Source organism: Pristis pectinata, chromosome 24, assembly GCF_009764475.1.
Source record: "Pristis pectinata isolate sPriPec2 chromosome 24, sPriPec2.1.pri, whole genome shotgun sequence".
Lineage (NCBI taxonomy): Eukaryota > Metazoa > Chordata > Chondrichthyes > Rhinopristiformes > Pristidae > Pristis > Pristis pectinata.
Window position 1 is genome coordinate 15995901 of NC_067428.1, and position 18950 is coordinate 16014850.

Consider the following 18950-nt stretch of genomic DNA (forward strand, 5'->3'; position numbering starts at 1 on the left):
ATTTCTCTGAATTTACTGGTTCCCAGTGCCCCAAAGTACTACAAACAGAAGCTGAACTTCCTCAACCAAAATTACCATTTTCCAATTCCACATTGCTTTGCCCCACCTTATCACTTTCAACATTACATCTCCTCTCACAACCCTCAATAGCACTGCTGCCAGAAGGCAAAATACTGAGGTTACGGGCCAAGTAGATCTGCTGCCTAATAGTTGCAGTGACCCAGGTTCAGTCCCTGCACGTTTTTCCTGTGACTGCATGGGTTTACTCCAGATGATCCAGTTTTCTCCCACATCCCAAATATGTGCAGATTGGTAGGTTAATTGGCTACAGTAAATTGTCCCTAACGAATGGTAGAATTGGAGGTGGGGCAAATAAAATGGGTTTGAGTAGAATTAGTGTAAAACAAAATGGGTGCTTGACAGTGAGTGCATACTCAATGGGCTAAAGGGTCTGTTTCTGTGCTATATCGATGACAAACATTGAGAATGGTTGTGATTGAAATAACAAATAACCAGCAAGATAGAGGAGAAATTGTCTAAAAGGACATGCCAATAGGTCTGAGATAGGTTGCAGGAAGCTCACTGGAAGCATATACAGCAGCAGCAGAGGGAATCAGTGGATACGGAGATCAGGCAGGAAAGATCTGTTCAAGGGTCTATGTGACCTACACCTATTTCTTTTGTTCTTAGCAGGGACCAGGTAATCCAAGCATCCTACTTCTATGCTGTACATTTTATGGAATTCTTTAGAATTAAAAAAATACAGAAATTTCTTTAAGTAGTTTTATTTCTATTAAAGCAAACAAAAATTGGCAATCAATGTTTTGCTTCGATACAAGCTTTCAAGAAAGAATTATCTGGCCAGTGTTGCTGACTGGGGGTTAGAGTTGTATTTACATGTTATGCATTTGAAAGCACTGAATGCTTTTTACATCTTATGAATTACCACGAAGTGCAAGGACTGATATACAGCAGCCATTAGGCACAGTAACATCAAATAAACAAAGGAACAAATCAGGCTGGATCGTCAATTGACCTTGTGCTTTGATTCGAGTTGGATGACAGAAGAACCTGTTCTTCAAAAGCGACATGGAATCACCATTGCTGAATGGAAAAGGCAGGCGAGATCCCATATGAATGTCTGGTCCTAAAGCAATGCAGTTGACCTTCAGTACTGCACGGGGCAAGAGTTGGCGATGCATCTGGCGTGGAGCCTGGAGCCTGGAGCCTAAATTTTCCAACAACCAGAAAATATTTGTAGTTTGACACCATGCAAGATTGTGCTCACCTCAACTTACTGAATAAGATCCCACACTCCCCATTTTACAGTCATAGCTAGAATGGACTGGAGCTACAGGATGAGGCAGCCAGTGTAGCACTTCAAAGCCATGGAGAGAGATGGCAGTAAATTATTGCAGAGCATGAGCCAAAGAGCAATAACAGAGAGAGAGAAAGAGAGACACACACAGTTAGACAGATACAGTGTGAAAGAGAGGGAGAGAAAGAAGTGGAGATAGAGACATTGAAACAGATGAGACAGAATTTTAATTTACTTCTCCCAGAAACATCCTTCCGTCAAACAGTTGCTTCCACTTCTACTGCATCATCATCCTCCAGAAGACTATAAACTGCATGGACCTGGATCGGCCTCTGCAGTGGATGTGCGAGTAACTTGGCCATGCAGTTGTGCAGCTCCACAGCCTGTCCAGTGAGTGACACATCATATTTGTAGCTGGTTCCCTTTGTGTCCAAGTTATTGAAAAATGAATAAGCTTCCTGTGTGGAGAAAGAAAATTAAATATCACTTTGGAATCTACAAAAGTTAATAAAAGATACATAGAAAATATTAAAATTTTAATGTATATTTCATCATTCCCTTCATCATCCTGGCCTCAGAAGATTGCAGTGGAACTTGAATCTACACAAAGATTTTAAGAGCATGAAAATTAAGCTGAATCTCCAGTATACTCAAGTTGGAATGCTGCATGTTACATGCGCCGTTTTCTGGCTGGGCTGCTTAACCAAGAACCTCCTGCCCATGTAGATAGGAAGAGCAAGAGTCTTTCAGCCAACACTCCTCTTGCAAACAATGTTAAGGAAAATAGATTAGTTAGCCTTAAGCACATTGTTTGTTGATCCTTCAGTCATCCATCTGCTGGAAGAAATCAGCAGGTCAATCCACATCTGTGGGAGGAATTATTGACAATTCCTTTGCTCCCACAGATGCTGCTCAACCCACTGAGTTCCACCAGCAGATTGTTTGTTGCTCCAGATTCCAGCACCTGCAGTCTCTTGTGTCTCCGTTGTCTGTAGGATCTTGCTGTTTGAAGTTTGGCTGCTGCATTTCCTACTTACAGTAGCTTTGGATGCTTCAATCACCCTCCCTCTTATAAAGTCTGAAGAGGGGCATTCACTGGCAAACTCTTTTTCCCTTAGATGGCTGTGATGGCTGGGAAACCATAGATATCACAGTTGACAGTGCTCTCAACCACATCTGTTCCATTTGCTGTATTGCTACTCTCAACCTAGAGCAAGGATAAGATTCCCCTTGTCCTCACCTTCCATCCCATTAGTCACCACATTCAAGGAATTAAATTCCCACTAACGTAGGCCACTGCCACACACACCTTCTCCTCCTTCTTTAACATCCTAAAGGGACCATTTCCACTGCAACTCCCTAGTACACTCTTCCATCTCCACACTTCTACTCTAAGCAGCCAACACTAGTCTCTCTACAGATGCTGCCTGACCCAAATACTTCCAGCTTCCCCTTTTACTTTAGTTTTCCAGAAGGTGCAGGGCTTTGTATTTCACTATTTCATTATTTTTTAAAAAACTATTGTCATTCAGCTCCTTGTATTTATACATCCTGCACACAGATCAGCTGCTACTAAATCTTAAACACCACTTATCATTCAACCTCTCTTGAGCTCCACCCTACTAACCCTTTGTTCTCTTCCCCCCCATCTCTCTATGCAACTTGATTTCTAACATTTCGGAGTTCTAATGAAAGGTCACAGCTTCACTTTCCACAAATGCTGCCCAACCTCCTTAGTATTTCTACATTTTCTGTTTTTATTTGGTGTGAATGTAGTTTTTACTTTTATCTGTAGCTCCTCAGATAACAATTTAGCCCGTGCCATATTCAACAAAAGCTGGACAACATTCTGCCTGGATTAGTTAGTTGCAAGTAACAAATAATAGTAATCTCTGAAAGGAGCTAAACATCTCTGAATAGAGTATACCACCTACCCTTGATATTCAGAGATTAATTCATTTGTAGATGGGAGTCAACACTATGCAGAGGTTTTAAACAGACTAGTCACAAATACTGTACAAGAGCATCTGAGGCTGGGAATGCTGGAGTGAGTGACCTACCAGCCCCTGACATGCCAAACAATGCTTTTCCAGCATCTACAAATCAGGACCGTGATGGATTATGAGTACTCTCAGCTGAGTAGGTGAAGAACAGCTCCAAGAAGATGCATAACACAATCCAAGATGAACCAGTCACTTGATTACTATCTTACCTACTACCTTAAAAATTCAACCCTCCACGAGCAATATTAACAGTCTCAAAGCTGCACTGCAATTGCTTGCTGAGCTTTCTTTGATAACACCTCTCAAAACTGACCTCCACACCTAGAAGAGCAAGGCTCAGAAATGCACAAGAATACCACTGCCTGTAAATTTTCCTCCAAGTCATACACCATACTGACTTGGAAATACATCACCGTTCCTTCATCTTCACCCGATGTGAAAAATAAAACACCCACCCCAACAGCACTGCAGAACATCTTCAGCACATGGAGTGCTGTAGTTTAAGGTCATGGCTCATCACCGCCTTGAGGGCAATTAGGGATTGGCAATAAATGCCAGATTTGTCAGTAAGACCACTGCTATAAGAATGAAAAAATTAATTCCGCTTCAAAAGTACTTATTTTGGTTGTGTGTTGGCACATCCTAAGGTGGTTAAGCAACACTATTGATATCAGGAATAGCCAGAAATACCAGCTATTCCTGACATCTTTTGTATATCTGCTTACAGAGATGCAAATTGATCTTTTGTCCATTTGCTGCAGTTGTATAAATTTATCTAGTCAAACATCACTTGCGATATCTGAAGACAAACAAGCCCTTAAGGGGGTAGTGAAAAACCAGCTCACCAATTGCATATTAACAACTGTATTAGCCTAGGGGCCAGATGAAGATGGAGGAGAAAGGTTGTAGAAAAAAGATGCATGTTTTTAAACAGAATGATAGAAATTTACTTTACTGAACAAGGCCATTCAGCCCATCATCAAAAAGCAGCTACTGAGGCCAATGCTACTTCCCAGTTTTTGATCTGTAGCATTCAAATGATTATCTAGGTACTTCTTTTAAACATGCCTCCATCACACTTTGGCAGTGAATTCCAACTTTTTGTTTTGGAGGAAAGCCGTTGCCCTCCCCACACACACAGTCAACTCTGACCCTTCCACAAATTAGGTTAAGCCTTTATTCCCTGGTTAGCAACCTCTCTGATAATGCAAGTTCTTGTTATTCATCTTATCAATGTTGCTTATAAATTGTCCCCTCATCTTCTTCTGTTACAAAGAAAACAACTCAAACTTTTCCTGTAATGGGGTGACCAAATAAGAAAATGCCCTCATGCTTTGTACAGTCCATGCCTCAATCAATAATGACAAATATCTACACGCTTTGTATTTAAATAGTACATGGAGCAAAATGGGTAGCACAAACCAGCTGGGTTGATTACCCTTAAACACAATGCATACCCATCCCACCTCATTACTTCCCTCTTCCCCAAATGGGTAAATGCAATGCCCACCATGTGTGCAAACTGTCTGCCATATTTTCTTTACAACAGTGGCTGCACAGCACATTAGGAAAGAGGTGGACAAAAAGAGCAAGACAAACATTGGAGATGTTGGGAGGGTGGAAAGAAACAAGGGAGAAAAAGTACGACACCACCTTGTAACTAGGCTCCTCATCCATTTCTTCAGTTCTGTTGTAAATATAAATCACGTCGAAGAAAAAATAAGGAGATTGCAGAATTTTCTGGGGAGAGAGGTGGAGAAACACACTGATTACGCTGTGCATCAAATAAAACTGTGTGTCACTTACAATTATGACCTTTCTCAGCACAAGTTACATCCCAGAGAACTTCCTTAAAGGAAAGGAATGGAACAAATGAGAAAAGACAAAAACTGATAGACTTTTGTTGAGGAGGAATATTGAGGGATTATGGAATAAGTGTGTTGAGATACAAAATCAGCCATTATCCAACTGAATGGAGTGGGCTCAAGGGGCTAAATGGAGCTAAGCAGAGATTCAATTGGCAGGTTCTTAAGAGACTTTAAGCAGAGACAGATAAAGCAGTGAAAGAAGACAGATACAGAGCTGGAGACTGTCGAATTGGCTGGAGAAAGAAAGCCCTGACCCAGGAACAGTGGAGGACAAATGCAAGAGTGCAGGAAGTTGGAGAGATGTAGCAGCCTATGAAGTAATTGGGAGAATGGGGAGGGGTGGGGGGGGTGTTATTGCAGGACCAAGTGTGAGTGTCAGAGGCCTCAGAAGGTTGGCAATCTACCCAAAATGATGTGAGGTAGAGACTACTTCGCACTTCCATTCTGAGGCCAAATGCTCAAACCAGACCTCTCTGGAACAACGGGCTTCCTCAGACGCATGACTGTTGGAATGGGCTGCCAGGGAACTTGCAGATTATTAAACACAAGAAATTTTGCGACAAAAAACCTATTTACCCCAACAATCTGGAATCCTTTCACCCGCATCCCTTCATTTCCAACATCCCAGATGCCCCAATTCCATTTCCCAATTGTATCTCTCAATCATGCCTTTCTCCAGAAACACACTATTGTTTTTGGTCATATTCCCCAGTAATTCCACGGGCTCTGCCCTTTTATTGTCCAACCCATGAATTGTACCCTCCAGAGTCTGAACTAGTCATAACTATGGATACCTTTTCCCACTCTCCTTCAATTCCATTTTCTCAACTGATCGATGTATCCCTCCATTACCTTAACTTACAAAAATCTACTGAGCGCAATTTTGAATATAACTGAGCACTCCAAACCCTTTGAGGAACAGGATGCTCAGATCCTTTGAAGAAAGTTCTCATCCTAGTGGCTGACCCAAAACATTTTCGAAAGTGTATCGAAGTAGGCAAAGGTGGTAGCCAATATACACATGGCAAGATTCACAAGCATGAAATAATATTTATCCCCCAAGACTTTGTGTGGCAGGGGCACTGGTGGCAAGCAGTACCTTTGTCCCCAGCATTATACCAGGAGCTGGGAGAGTGTCACAGGTTCAAGCGAGAGGCAAAATATCTTCCCTACTTACACTGAAATGCTCCACCGAGACTGACTGCGGGTGGCAAGGCGTTCGAATGTAGACCAGTATCATTCGTACGATATATGGAGGCGGGATGGTCTGGACATTTTCCGTCACTGGCAACTCAATTTTTTGTTGTCTGTGGGATCAGATGCTAACATGAATTGAACAGAGTAATAAGCTCAGCTTAGCAAGGCCATGAAAACTCATAAACAAAGGCCTTCCCAAGATTAGGAGGATGTTGCCAGCTTACCTTACTGTCTGGAATGGGTATAGCATGTGCAAGTCAATGACGAGGCAGAAATTATCACTAACAGCCTCAGTGTATGCAAGACCTGGCAGTCTTGCAGACCTGCTCTGACGGACTTGACCAGCTGCTACTTGCTGCTTCTCTTGTATCCCCACCACACCCCCTCCTCCTGTTCGCATTCAGCCGTGATTCATTGGTCAGCACCCTCCACTCAGAATCAGGTTAGGAATTCAATCCTACTCCAAAGTATCATGCAAAAATCTAGATGACACTCCCAGTGCAGGAGGCAAGGGTGTACTGCACTAATGGAGGTGCCAACTTTCGGAAGAGACATTTAATTGAACCCTTGCCCTCCCTCTCAGATGAATGCAAACACTCCCATCAATTGAGCAAGACAGCTACATTCAGCGCTGGGTCAAAGTTGTTCCTTTTAGCAGCATCACGGAAACATTTTTTTCACCCCAATTATCATGTTGAAGTTATGGGATCTTTCTTTGCACACCACTGCTACATTTACGACACTACAACAAAGACTGAACTTCAAAATTGCTCACTGGCCGTAAAGCACTTTCAAATGTCTAATGATCACGAAAGGCACCACAGAAATGGAATGCTCTGTGCACAATGTTTGTAGTGAATCCACAGGGAGCACTCTGTTCTGAAGCAGCAGTTACTTGCTTACTCCATTCCAAGCTGACGCAGAGTACTGCACATATACAGTAATTTTAATATTTATTTTACAGAGGAATGTGTCACCAGGCCAAACTCAGATTCAAGGAATGCTCAAACTAGTTTGGAAATCCCCACTCGTTGGGAGTTTTCTCAAATATGTTTTTTTGGACTTGTCATCTCAAGCTAGAATCCAGTTAATAATCAGTTGGAGTAAAAGCTACTTACACAAGGCTAAAGAGTCCATCCAGATCTGGAACTAGACTTTAAGGAAAATAACAAAGAATTATATAGTATCACAGTACAGAGTGATCACTCAGCCAAATGGGATTATGCTCTAAACAAGCCTTCCCCAGCCACCAATAACCCACCACTTCTTTCTCCCTCATCATAAACATCAAAACTGTCCTTTATTCCATCAAAGGCTTTTGCAACCAGTCCCTGTGGTATTTGGTTCTGCATTCTCACCGTTTGTTGTCTGAAGAATGCCTCCTAAATTTATTCCAGACTATCTTCTATTCTTGATTTCAACTTCTAGATGAAGAAAGCATTTCCCCACAAAAGCATATTATTCAATCCTTTCCCGATTTTAAAGATCGCTATCCGATTTCCCCTTCATTTCCTTCATCTCTCCTGATTGCTGTATCCTCCCAGTCCTGGCAATATCTTTGTAAGTCTTCTGTACATTTTCCTGTGTTGTACAGGGCAAGACCCGTCCCACCAGTCCCAATACCCTGTGTTGTACAGGGCAAGACCTATCCCCAACAGCATTATATATGTTTTAGAGTGACAGATGTATCTCACTAGTACTGTGCCGTGCCCACTAACACAAAACCCCAATTTTGTAATACACTTCATAGTACTTTCACTTCTGACACAAGCCAAATTTAGAAGGTGAAAATCTCCAATTATATTACTGGAGAGCTTTCACAGTTCAAATGAAATACAATATGAAACTTCCACTTCTATTACAGGTTACTGAGCTCTTAATATTGCACATGGAATTGCAGGACTGGGTTATTCATGCCTTAGACACTACAGCTCCAATATCTCTGCAGCAGGCACAGAAAATGCATTGCAGTCTTATAGGATGACAGCAACACAGTCCATTAGTATGTTCTGCAGCACATCGCAATCCAATTCAGGATTTATGGACTTCCATTAAAAAAGGATACCAAAAGACTCACAGACATTTGTATCCAGATCATACAGACAGCTGCAAACCTCCCGGGGGTCAGAAGTGAACCCAGACAGCTGGAAGGAGGGAAAGAGAAATGCAAGGTGCAAATCAACTAATAATTCAGATCAATGCTACACAGAAGTGGATAACAATATTTCCAATCAAGCATCTGCTTGGTTATTACATAGATAGAATTATACTCTAGTGCTATCTACTGGTTGCTTTTAGCATTACACAGTGACCATTGACATAAACAGATGAGAGGACCACTCCAATGACTTGGTTGTTGATCCAGATATGAATGGTCAAGGATCCATGCTATTTTCAGCCACAAGGCAATTCCAGTGACTTGAATGCCACCAACTAAGCACACTTCCGCCACTTCTGTCTCAGCTTTAGATAGTACATTGTTCTTACCCAAGTGACTTCATCATTCACCACCACAAGAGCAAATTCATGCCGCTTGTCAATCTTGTGCTTTGTCCTGACAAACATTTCTATCATTTTCTGAGCGATGTTTAATGCATTGGTTTTGGAACTGAATAAAAGAAAACAAAAAAAAACATGAAATCAAATTCAACAATTCCCAGTTCCTAATCAGTCAACTCCGTACAGCCCCAGTAACTGGGTCACTGCCCACCCAATAGCTTCAACGATAAATGAATTGTCAACCCAACAATCATCCAGTACCACAGAAACTGAGAGTATGAGATAGCCACTTGGCCCACTGATCTTACCCCACTGCCCTCCCTCCCCCCACCCCCTAGACAGAACAGGGATAGAGTTCCCCTGGTCCTCATATCATCCCACCAGCCTACATCTCCATCACGTCATTCTTCATAACTTCCACCAGTTACAACATGATCCCACCACCAGCCACATCTTTCTGCAGGGATCATTCTCCCCACAACTTCCTGGTCTGCTCAACCCTCCCAGACACTTTCCCCTGTAACTGTAGAAGGTGAAACACCTGTCCCTACACCTCCTCCCTCACCACCATCCAGGGCGCTAAACAGCCCTTCTAAGGGAGACAGACATTCACATGCAGATCCTCCAGCCTTAGTTATTGCATCCAGTGTTCCCGATGTGGCCTCCTCTGCATCGATGAGACCAGGCACAGACTAGGGGACTGCTTTGCTGACCACCGGTGCTCCATCCACCGTGGCCGCCTAGAGCTCCCAGTTGCTATTCTCCTCCCCATTCCCACACTAACACGACTGTCCTCAGCATCCTCCACTGCCAGCATGAGGCTAAGCGCAAACTAGAGGAACAGAACCTCATATTCTGCCTGGGGTGTCTACAACCCAATGGCATGGACATTGAATTCTCCAACTTCCTGTAAACTGCTCCCCCTCTTCTCTTTCCTCCTGACTTACTCACCCCAGCCCTCATCACCCTGTTACTTTCCCCTCCTCCACCCACTCCAATTGCCCATCACCCATACACTCCTCCACTGGTTCCCCTCCCCCACTGTTCCCATCTGCCCTCCCCATGTCCCTCCCTTGATTCCATGCTCCACCCTCCTCCCCCATCAGATTCCATCATCTTCAGCCTTTTATCGCTGCCACCCATCACCTCACACTTTCCGGCACTATTTCCACTCTACCCTCCCCCATCCGCCTATCATCTCTCATCTGGATCCACCTATCGCTTGCTCCACTCTTTCCCTCCATCTTTTTATACTGACCATCTCCCCCTTATCTTTCAGTCCAGATAAAGGGTCTCGACCCAGAACGTCAACTGGTTTTCTAATTCCTGCAAGTAGAAGTCCTTAGTTTCTTCATGAAAACCACATTAATATTTAATATTCTCTATGAGAATATTAAATCTCCTCTCAACCTTTTGGCCCCATGGGGACACAACCTGACGATACTAATTGCATTCTCAAAATCAATAAAAACAAATGGAACACTCTGCTCTCTCAGTAATCTCCCAACAATAATGACACAGTCACCCCAACAAGCAAAGTGTTACAGCAAAGCTAAAATTCCTCACATCCAGAGGTTGGACCTCAGCCAATGCATAGCAGCTCTAGGCTAAACCCTGACAACCCAATCACATCAACAAAACTTATTCACAATGCAAAACCCGCAGCCAAACTCTGTAGTGTCTTTCCTCCTCCTCCTCCTCTCTAGCACTGCAGTGACTTCCAAATCACATGGAGCAGACTGACAGCCACACTACTCACATCTGCACGACATCAGGTTTATAGAAACAGAACATTTGTTCCATCTCATCTCAGCTACACACAAGCCTCCTCCCATTCAACCTCACCTAACCTTATGAATATATCCTTCTATTCCTTTCTCCTTTTTGTTTTGAAAAGCAGCTTCATCTTAAATGCATCTCTGCGTATTCCCTTAACTACTCCCTGTGGGAAAAAATTGTACATTCTCACCACTGGGGCAAATGTTTCTACTGAGTCTACTTATTAATGACCCATTTTTTCTTTCTGATCTTATTCAGATCTCTTCTAACACCGTCAAAAAGGTTCACAAATTTTTAGGCCCCTTCAGCTTTCTCTCTTCTGTAGAGAGCCACAGCCCGCACAATTTTTCAGCAGTTAGTGATACATGGCAAGTGGCAAAATAATAGTGTTAAGCATCCTAACCCATTCATCGACTCAAGTTTCTGCAGTGACATCTCTTCTGAAAGATCCAAGCAAATGATCTGTAAAGAGAATGAGACAAAACTTGAAGCAAGACTTTTTGCAGCCTGATCCCACTTAATAAACACATTGTTGACCCATCAACCAGATAAGATTTCTTTATTAGTCACATGTACATCAAAATACACAGTGAAATGCATCTTTTTGCGTAGAATGTTCTGGGGGCAGCCCGCAAGTGTCGCCATGCTTCCAGCGCCAACATAGCATGCCACAACTTCCTAACCCGTACGTCTTTGGAACATGGGAGGAAACCAGACCACCCGGAGGAAACCCACGCAGACATGGGGAGAATGTACAAACTCCTTATAGACAGTGGCTGGAATTGAACACGGGTCACTGGCACTGTACTAGGGTTACGCTAACCACTACACCACTGTGCCGCCCACTCAAACCCACTCAGCAAAACATTGCAATGCTTGTAACTGGCCAAGCCCTCTAACACAATTAGGTCCATCACACCATGACAGATATAATGGTGCCGGAAAAAAAAATCACACTTTAGTAATACACTAACCACAGATGACAATACTCTCAATCTGCTCGTAAACGACACAGAGATCATCCTCCTTGTAAGCCGCACTCTCTATAAACTGCAACTTTTTCGGTATTCCAAGATATTATTTCACATAGGCCACATTCCTTAGCCCACCTTCAATCTCACTGTCCTACATGCTTCAACATACACTGCATTTAAAATCCCAGTCTACAATGCTCCACCTGTCCCCTCTGCTGTTTCTGCAGCATCCTCCTCAACCTTGTCTCATCTTTGTGTCACCCCTCCTTCCAACAGCCTACCCGTGATGGTCAGAACCCTTTGCTCCCACTACCCAGGCACTAATCCTTTCCAAACTAATTCTTTCTATTTTTCTAATCAAGCTGTTAGTCATCCCTCCAACCAGCTGTTCCATCTGACTTTTCAATCTCTAAAGATCAAAAGACCCCACCACTACCAAAATGAATGGACCTTGGGCTGTAAATCCTTTCCACAAAAGTTGCTCTATTGTCATCATATTCACTGTCAACCTGCTTTTTCCAAATACAACACCTATTGGGATTGTTGGGAAATATTAGTTATAATTTAGATATTTCCAGTGGATTATTCTATCCACAGAATTAGGTTAGGAGCAAGGATGGAAGAAATCTGGATCAGGCAATGACTTGGCACTCAACACACAGCTTAATACCTGCAAGTATGCTGTACTAATAACCCAAGTTACACATCTTTTCCCTAATTTATTTCCCATAACTTAAAGTTATGTAATGAATGCTTTACATCACTAATCTCTCAATACACAACAGGAAAGGCCATTTCAAAGCTAACCAATTCCCTTTCACAGGATACCCAAGTTCCACTTGTCAATCAAGATCATTCAAAAATCCCCCTCCTTTACAGATAAATCAATGTTACAGTAATATCTCCAACTTTCAATACTAGATTAGCCAATCTTCACACTTTATAACATATATAAAAAATTATCTATGATTCTGCAAAACAGAAGTCCAGCATCATAAAAGTTTAGTAACTGATTTTGTCAACATAAACTACAATTATTTTCCCTAATTATATTTTTTACTTTAAAAAAAAGTAGGGCAAGTAAAAGTAAGTGACCACTGTTTTAAAAGCAACCACAACAAGACTTACCACTTTCTCTGGGCAGTTAACCTTTGGGGTCCTGATCTGAATCTCAGGCTGGGGTTGACTTTGGAACTGCAGTTGAGATTGGAATTGGGGCTGACTCTGGGATTGGGGCAGGACTGAAGACTGGCCTTGAGGCAGGGTCTGGTTTTGAAGTTGGGGTTGGCTTTGAGACTGGGGCAGCGACTGAGGCTTGGACTGGAATTGGGATTGAGACTGAGACTGAGGCAGTGATTGGGTTTGACACAGAGGCTGAGGTTGACTTTGGGCTTGATTTGGGGTCTGGGATGGATTTGGGGATTGGTTTGAAGACTGGGACTGGAATTTACTCTGGGATTGGGCTTGAGTTAGGGACTGGGGTTGAGACTGGGACTGGAACGAGGGTAGACTGTGGGCTTGGGCCTGGACCTCTTGTTCCTGCTGCCTCCTCCTGCTGCCCCTGGTCCTTCCCCCGACTCCCGGGCTCTCAGTCCCAGCCTCCCCATCTCCTTCTCTGCTGCCCGCCTGCGCCCCCTGTCCGGGCGGATCCTGTCTATCCTCTGCGCCCTCAGGGTTGGACCGGGTACTAGGCCGCTGAACGTTCGGGCCCGAAGCCTGGGGCTCCGGTTCGGAACCGGCCGGGGCCTCTCGGCCTTCCTCAGCGGGCGCCGACATCTCTACCACAAGCACCAGGGCGGAACTCTTCCTTAATGGTTTCTGGGAGATGTAGTTCCACAGTGTCCGCTTCCACCTGTGAAAACAAAGGAAGGACTACAATCCCAGAGGAGACTGCGGCGCCGGCCGGTTCAGATGGAAAACACTATGATGCCAGAGGAACCCAGCGGGCTAGTCCGGGCCGTGATGCATTATGGACCTTGTAGTTCCTGATCCCATCTTCCCCATTCCAGTCACTAAGAAAGAAACTACATCTCCCAGAATACTGCGCGAAACCTCGCCGGGTGCTTTGTTTTATTATCTATCTTGCTAGATAACCACCTTAAATCAATCTGGTTCCGAAGAACCCATTGATTCCAACAGAACATATAACAATTCAAGGATAACCACGAAATCCTAATTTCTTTTCTTTCATATTTACGGGAAGGGGGCGATTTATTGTTTCTCAACTTTTATTGCAGTGGATTGGAGTCAGGGAGGGCAAGTTATATTTTCAAATTGTAGCTATTTATCTCTATTCTATATGTGGAAATCCTTCTCAAATTTGGCTGCCTCAGAAATTCGTTACGTCTGCTACTTGATGATATGTAAACCATGATTCTCATCGATGAACCCATCATTAATATAATCCCACGTACACATTGGGGTCAAACAAGACTGTGTCATTGCTCCAATCCTCTTCTCAATCTTCCTCACTGTGCACCTCACCTTCAACAAGCATCCTGCTGGAGTGGAACTGGTAGACAGGGTGAGATGGGCAATGTTCATATTTTGTTGACTCTACTCCAGAACCATCAGCCAATCTCATTTATAGTATACAGGTAATACTTGCCTATGTTCACAACTGGAGCTCCAAGTTATTATTAATGTTTTCATTGGAAGTTATTATTAACTATTTCGATAGCCTTACACTAAACATTGGCATCTTTGCTGTTAATTTCCATTCTGCTGTCTCTTTCACTTGATCTGTCACTGACTCTTCCCTTTCTTGACTTCTCTGTCTCCAGTTCAGGGGACAGGTTAACAACTAGTATCCACTGTGTGCCATGGCTTTTTAGCCTGTTTCTACGATTCCAATACTATGCTCTAAGTTTCTTTGTCTCTGTCGCTTGGTGCTTCCGATTTGAAATTCCTTTTTCCTCAGTTGTGGTTGCGTCTCTGCCATAGTTGACAGGGCCCTCAACCACAAACCTTCCATTTCTGTTCTCAACCTCACCCAGAGCAGGGATAGGGTCCTCTGTGTCCTCACTTGCCAACCCATTAGCCTCCATATTCAACAGGCATCCTACGTAATTTCTGATGCTTCAAATGTGAAGCCACCACCAGACACATCTTCCACTCCCTTCCCCTTTCAACATTCAGATGGCACCATTCTTTTGCAACTCTTTGGTTCACACTTCCATCTCCATCAACACCCATCTCCTATTTTCCATGCAACTGCAAGAGATGCAGCACCTGCCCTTTCACCGCTTCTCTTCCCACCATCTGATCATAAGACATTCTAGAAGAAGCAGCGATTTACTTGTACTTCTTCAAATGTAGTATACCTGTGGTTGGTATTCATGACATAAACTACATTTGAGGAAACCATTGCCAGTGAGGATGACCCTGAATTTCTGGTTGCCTGTCACTTTAATTCTCCATCCCACCCCCATTCTGATCCTTCTGTCTTTGGCTTTCTACAGCTTCCAGTGAAGCACAACATAAGCTCAAGGAACCACATGTGATCTTCCAACATGGCATGTTACAGCCCTTGGGACTCAATGGTGTATTTTAAGTAATTTTAAGTAATCTCTCTTTTCAGTCTTGTCATTTACGTTTCTAGCATTTCTTTACTTCTGCCTCTTCTGCTAATTTCAGATTTCATTTGACCCCTCTTATACCCGTTATTACTTACCTGCCTATACCATCTTCGTCCAGCTGGCACTACCCCCACCTTCATTACTCTAATAATCTTAGCCTCCCAGCCCCAGGATCCAGGATTGCTTCTTTTGGTCTCCAACTTAACACAGGTCTTCCCTTTTGTCCTCTCTACCTCTCCCCACTTTCTCAGTATTTTAACACATTTCACGAAAACCAGCCTCCCCTCCGTGGACTCTGTCTGCACTTCTTACTGCCTTGGTAAAACAGCCAACATAATCAAAGACCCCACCCACCCCAGACATTCTCTCTTCTCCCCCCTCCCATTGGGCAGAAGATACAAAGGCCTGAAAGCATGTACCACCGGGCTCAGAGACAGCTCCTATCCCACTGTTATAAGACTATTGAATGGTCGCCTAGTACAATAAGATAAGATATCTTTATTAGTCACATGTACATCAAAACACACAGTGAAATGCATCTTTTTTGCATAGAGTGTTCTGGGGGCAGCCCACAAGTGTCGCCACGCTTCCGTCGCCAACATAGCATGCCCACAACTTCCTAACCCATACATCTTTGGAATGTGGGAGGAAACCGGAGTACCCGGAGGAAACCCATGCAGACACAGGGAGAAAGGTGGACTCTTGACCTCAAAATCGTCCTTGTCGTGGCCTTGCACCCACTGTCTGCCTGCATTGCACTTTCTCTGTAATTAACATTTTATTCTACATTCTGTTATTGTTTTCCCTTGTACTACCTCGATGTACTGATGTGATGAGATAATCTGTATGGATGGCATGCAAAACAACGTTTTTCACTGTACCTTAGTACGTGTGACAATAATAATAAAATAATTTTTATTCTAACTTCCCTCAGCCCTGATGAAAGGTCATCATCTTGAAATATTAAATCTGTTTTGTTCTGTTTTTAATCCAGGAGTCCTGCACCTACCTTTCCCACCACTGCACAACACCAACCCCCAACAATTAATATTCTCAATGAATTCATTGAAAACCTGGACATCTTTCCATTTCTTGGGAGCCACCTATCAGCAAAGGCAGACATTAAAGACAAAATCCATCAGGGGCTCCAAGTCTGCCAGGACTGCCTTTGGCTGACTGATGAAAAGGGAGATCAAAGACCAAGATCTCAAACCCAGCACCAAAGTCAGGGTCTACTAGAAAGGATTGATCCCAAACTTGCTGTGCACTTCAGAGTCGTAGACAACTTGCAGTGGGCAGTTCAATGTGCACGAGAGATACCGCCAAAGCTGTCTCTGCAAAATGCTTCATATCCATTGGGAGGATGTCAACATGTTCTTCTAGGCCAATATCCCCAGTATTAATGCTGTGACCACACTCAACCAGCTCTGATGGATGGACTATATGTTGTTAACAAGTGTTGGATAAACACGAGGGGGAAAAGAATTGGAGGTAGTGACTGGAGAAGATGCAAGGGGAAGGGAGCAAGCTAGTGTGGGATAGAATCACTGGCATGGAGCTGAGAAGCCACATGATCTGTTGAAATGCAAAATACCGCATAAGCTGGAAATCTGAAATAAAAACAGAAAATGCAGGGAAATAATCAGCAAGTCAAGTGCAGAGAGAGAGTTGACATTTCAGTCTAACATTTCAGCAGAATTGGTTTGTTTTGGAATGAAAAGGATGGATATCGGAAAAGTTGAACATTGTTAAGTCATAGAGTCTGTGACATGCCTACTCTGAAGATGAGATGCTGTTCCTTGAGCTCACGCTGGGCTTCATTGGAACAAGTGTAGGAGGCCAAAGACAGAGAGGTCAGAGCGGGATGGAGAATTGAAATGAAAGACAACTGGAAGCTCAGGGTAATCCTCACAGATTGAATGGAGGAGGTTCTTCAAAGCAATCAGCCAGTCAGTTTTTGGTTTCCCCAGTGTAGATGAGACTACATCATGCGCACCAAATGCAGTACAATAGATTGAAGATTGGCCTGTTTTTGCGCAGTACTTGCCATTTAATTCAACTGCACTTGGCGAGTTTCTCATGTGTTGATTCTTGCTCTTTGAGAGTTAATGTGAAAGAGGATGTTAAAGTCCTGGGGATGTTGACTTGAAAGCAGCACCAGAGGAAGGGCACTTCCGACTTTTGGTGAGACAGGAAATCCCAGGGATTGCCGACAATTAGCCTTTTGTTTCAAAAGTACAACAAATCTCAAAGTTGAGGTTACAATCCAAAAGAGAGTGAAGCCCAGGCAGAGCAACAAACAGCAAGATGCCATAAAAGCCCAACCTCTCCTTTACCCTTCTCCAGAACGAAAGGAGTGGAATTGCTGCTCAGAAATGGAGGTAAGGTCTAATAGTAAGTGTTACCCTCTCTGTCACTCACATTGTCCCCGAAGACGTAATAGACTGGGGATCAAATAGTGGTGTATGGAATTAATATAGATGGGTACCTGGTGGTCAGGATGGACAGATTGGGTCTGTCTCTCTGCTGTATTCTCTAAGTTAGGGTGCTCTTTTCTGATCTGTTGATGCCCAGTGCAGGGCTGTTTGCTCTGACAAGGAGCTCCCATCCTGGGAGCAGGGGCTAAACCCTGTCTGGACCATCAGGACTGATGACTCTCACTTCTAGTTCTGAGTTAGAAGTTCATGGGTTCAACCCCCACTACAGAGACAATGTCTAGGCTGACATTCCTGTTCTGCACAGAGGGCTGCTCTGTCAGATGTGATGTCTCTCTGATGAGAGGTTAAACTGTAACCCCATCTGTGAAGAGCAGATTAGTTCTCTCTGTCCTGCAGCCAATTCTTAATTCTCAGACACTGGAGCTAAAGAACAGATTGCATGGTCATTCTCTCATTGCTCTTTGGGGGAGCTCAATGTGTGCAAGTTGGCTGCTGTGAATCACTTTTTATTCATTCACTACAAGATCACCATCACTATCCACCCACTAGTGCCTCTTGAATAGAAGAGGCAATTAAGATTGATGGAGCTGGAATTACTAATAACCCAGTTTGGGAAAGGACGACAAATCATCTTCCCTGAAGGAAGTTACATGTAAAGTTTGTTGTGATGCCCTGAAGTTATGAAAGGTGCTACATTAATGCAAATCTTTTTTTCTTTCCAAAGGCTGCATGTGAACAGTTTGATGTGTGATGTCAGACAGTGTGTTCAGCAATGAGGTCATTCTCCTGACGTTCCTGACAGTACAGAGAAGAAGCCAGGGAGTCAGAATGGTCCCAGCATGAGGGACTATTCCCACTGAGAGACTGAAGAAACTGGGGTTGTTCTCCTTAGAGCAGAGGAATTTAAGAAGAGATTTAAAATAAAAACAGAAAATGCTGAAAATATGCAGCGGGTCAGGCTGTATCTGTGGGAAAAGAAACAGAGTTAACTTTTCAGGTTGAAGTCCCTTTATCAGTTTTTTTTTTATTTTCACTTCAGAAGAGATTTGATGGAGGGATTTCAGGTTTGAGCGACTTGGACAGGCGTGAGTGAAAGAAACACTTTCATTTTGTAGCATTTTTCACTACCTAGAGCTGAGCGAAAGTTACATCCAATGAAGTTGTTTTTGAAGTGATGGCACTGTTATAATGTTGGAAATATGTCAGCCAATCTATGTACAGTAAGATCCCACAGGGTGAAGTAATGTGATTTATTGACATGATGAAGCTGTTCTCTTTAGAGCAGAGAAAAATATA

The 18950-nt window shown here is 43.3% G+C and overlaps 1 protein-coding gene across 2 annotated transcripts; it reads right to left on the reverse strand.

Moving 5' to 3' along the window:
• Positions 1–769: 769 nt before the first annotated feature.
• On the reverse strand, positions 770–13560 carry babam1 (BRISC and BRCA1 A complex member 1). Of its 2 annotated transcripts, none has more exons than XM_052037782.1 (9): positions 12767–13560; positions 11068–11126; positions 8874–8994; positions 8452–8530; positions 7505–7535; positions 6367–6496; positions 4975–5061; positions 1554–1776; positions 770–1228 (listed from the first exon to the last, which is right to left on the reverse strand). In XM_052037782.1, the coding sequence occupies exons 1-8, from the start codon at positions 13412–13414 to the stop codon at positions 1576–1578; spliced, it is 1356 nt and encodes a 451-aa protein (XP_051893742.1). In that variant the 5' UTR covers positions 13415–13560; the 3' UTR covers positions 770–1228; positions 1554–1575. The 2 variants fall into 2 exon arrangements, with proteins under 2 accessions (XP_051893742.1, XP_051893743.1); XM_052037783.1 differs by having other exon boundaries at positions 7505–7529; positions 12767–13559.
• Positions 13561–18950: the final 5390 nt, after the last annotated feature.

Coding starts and splice junctions, on each gene's coding strand:
- babam1 (XM_052037782.1), bottom strand. CDS start 13,414: ATGTCGGCGCCCGCTGAGGAAGGCCGAGAGGCCCCGGCCGGTTCCGAA. Junction 8,995..11,067: donor AAACTTGAGTCGATGAATGG/GTTAGGATGCTT, acceptor TCTTTTATTCAG/TTCCAAAACCAATGCATTAA. Junction 1,777..4,974: donor ATGAGGAGCCTAGTTACAAG/GTGGTGTCGTAC, acceptor TTCTCCACACAG/GAAGCTTATTCATTTTTCAA.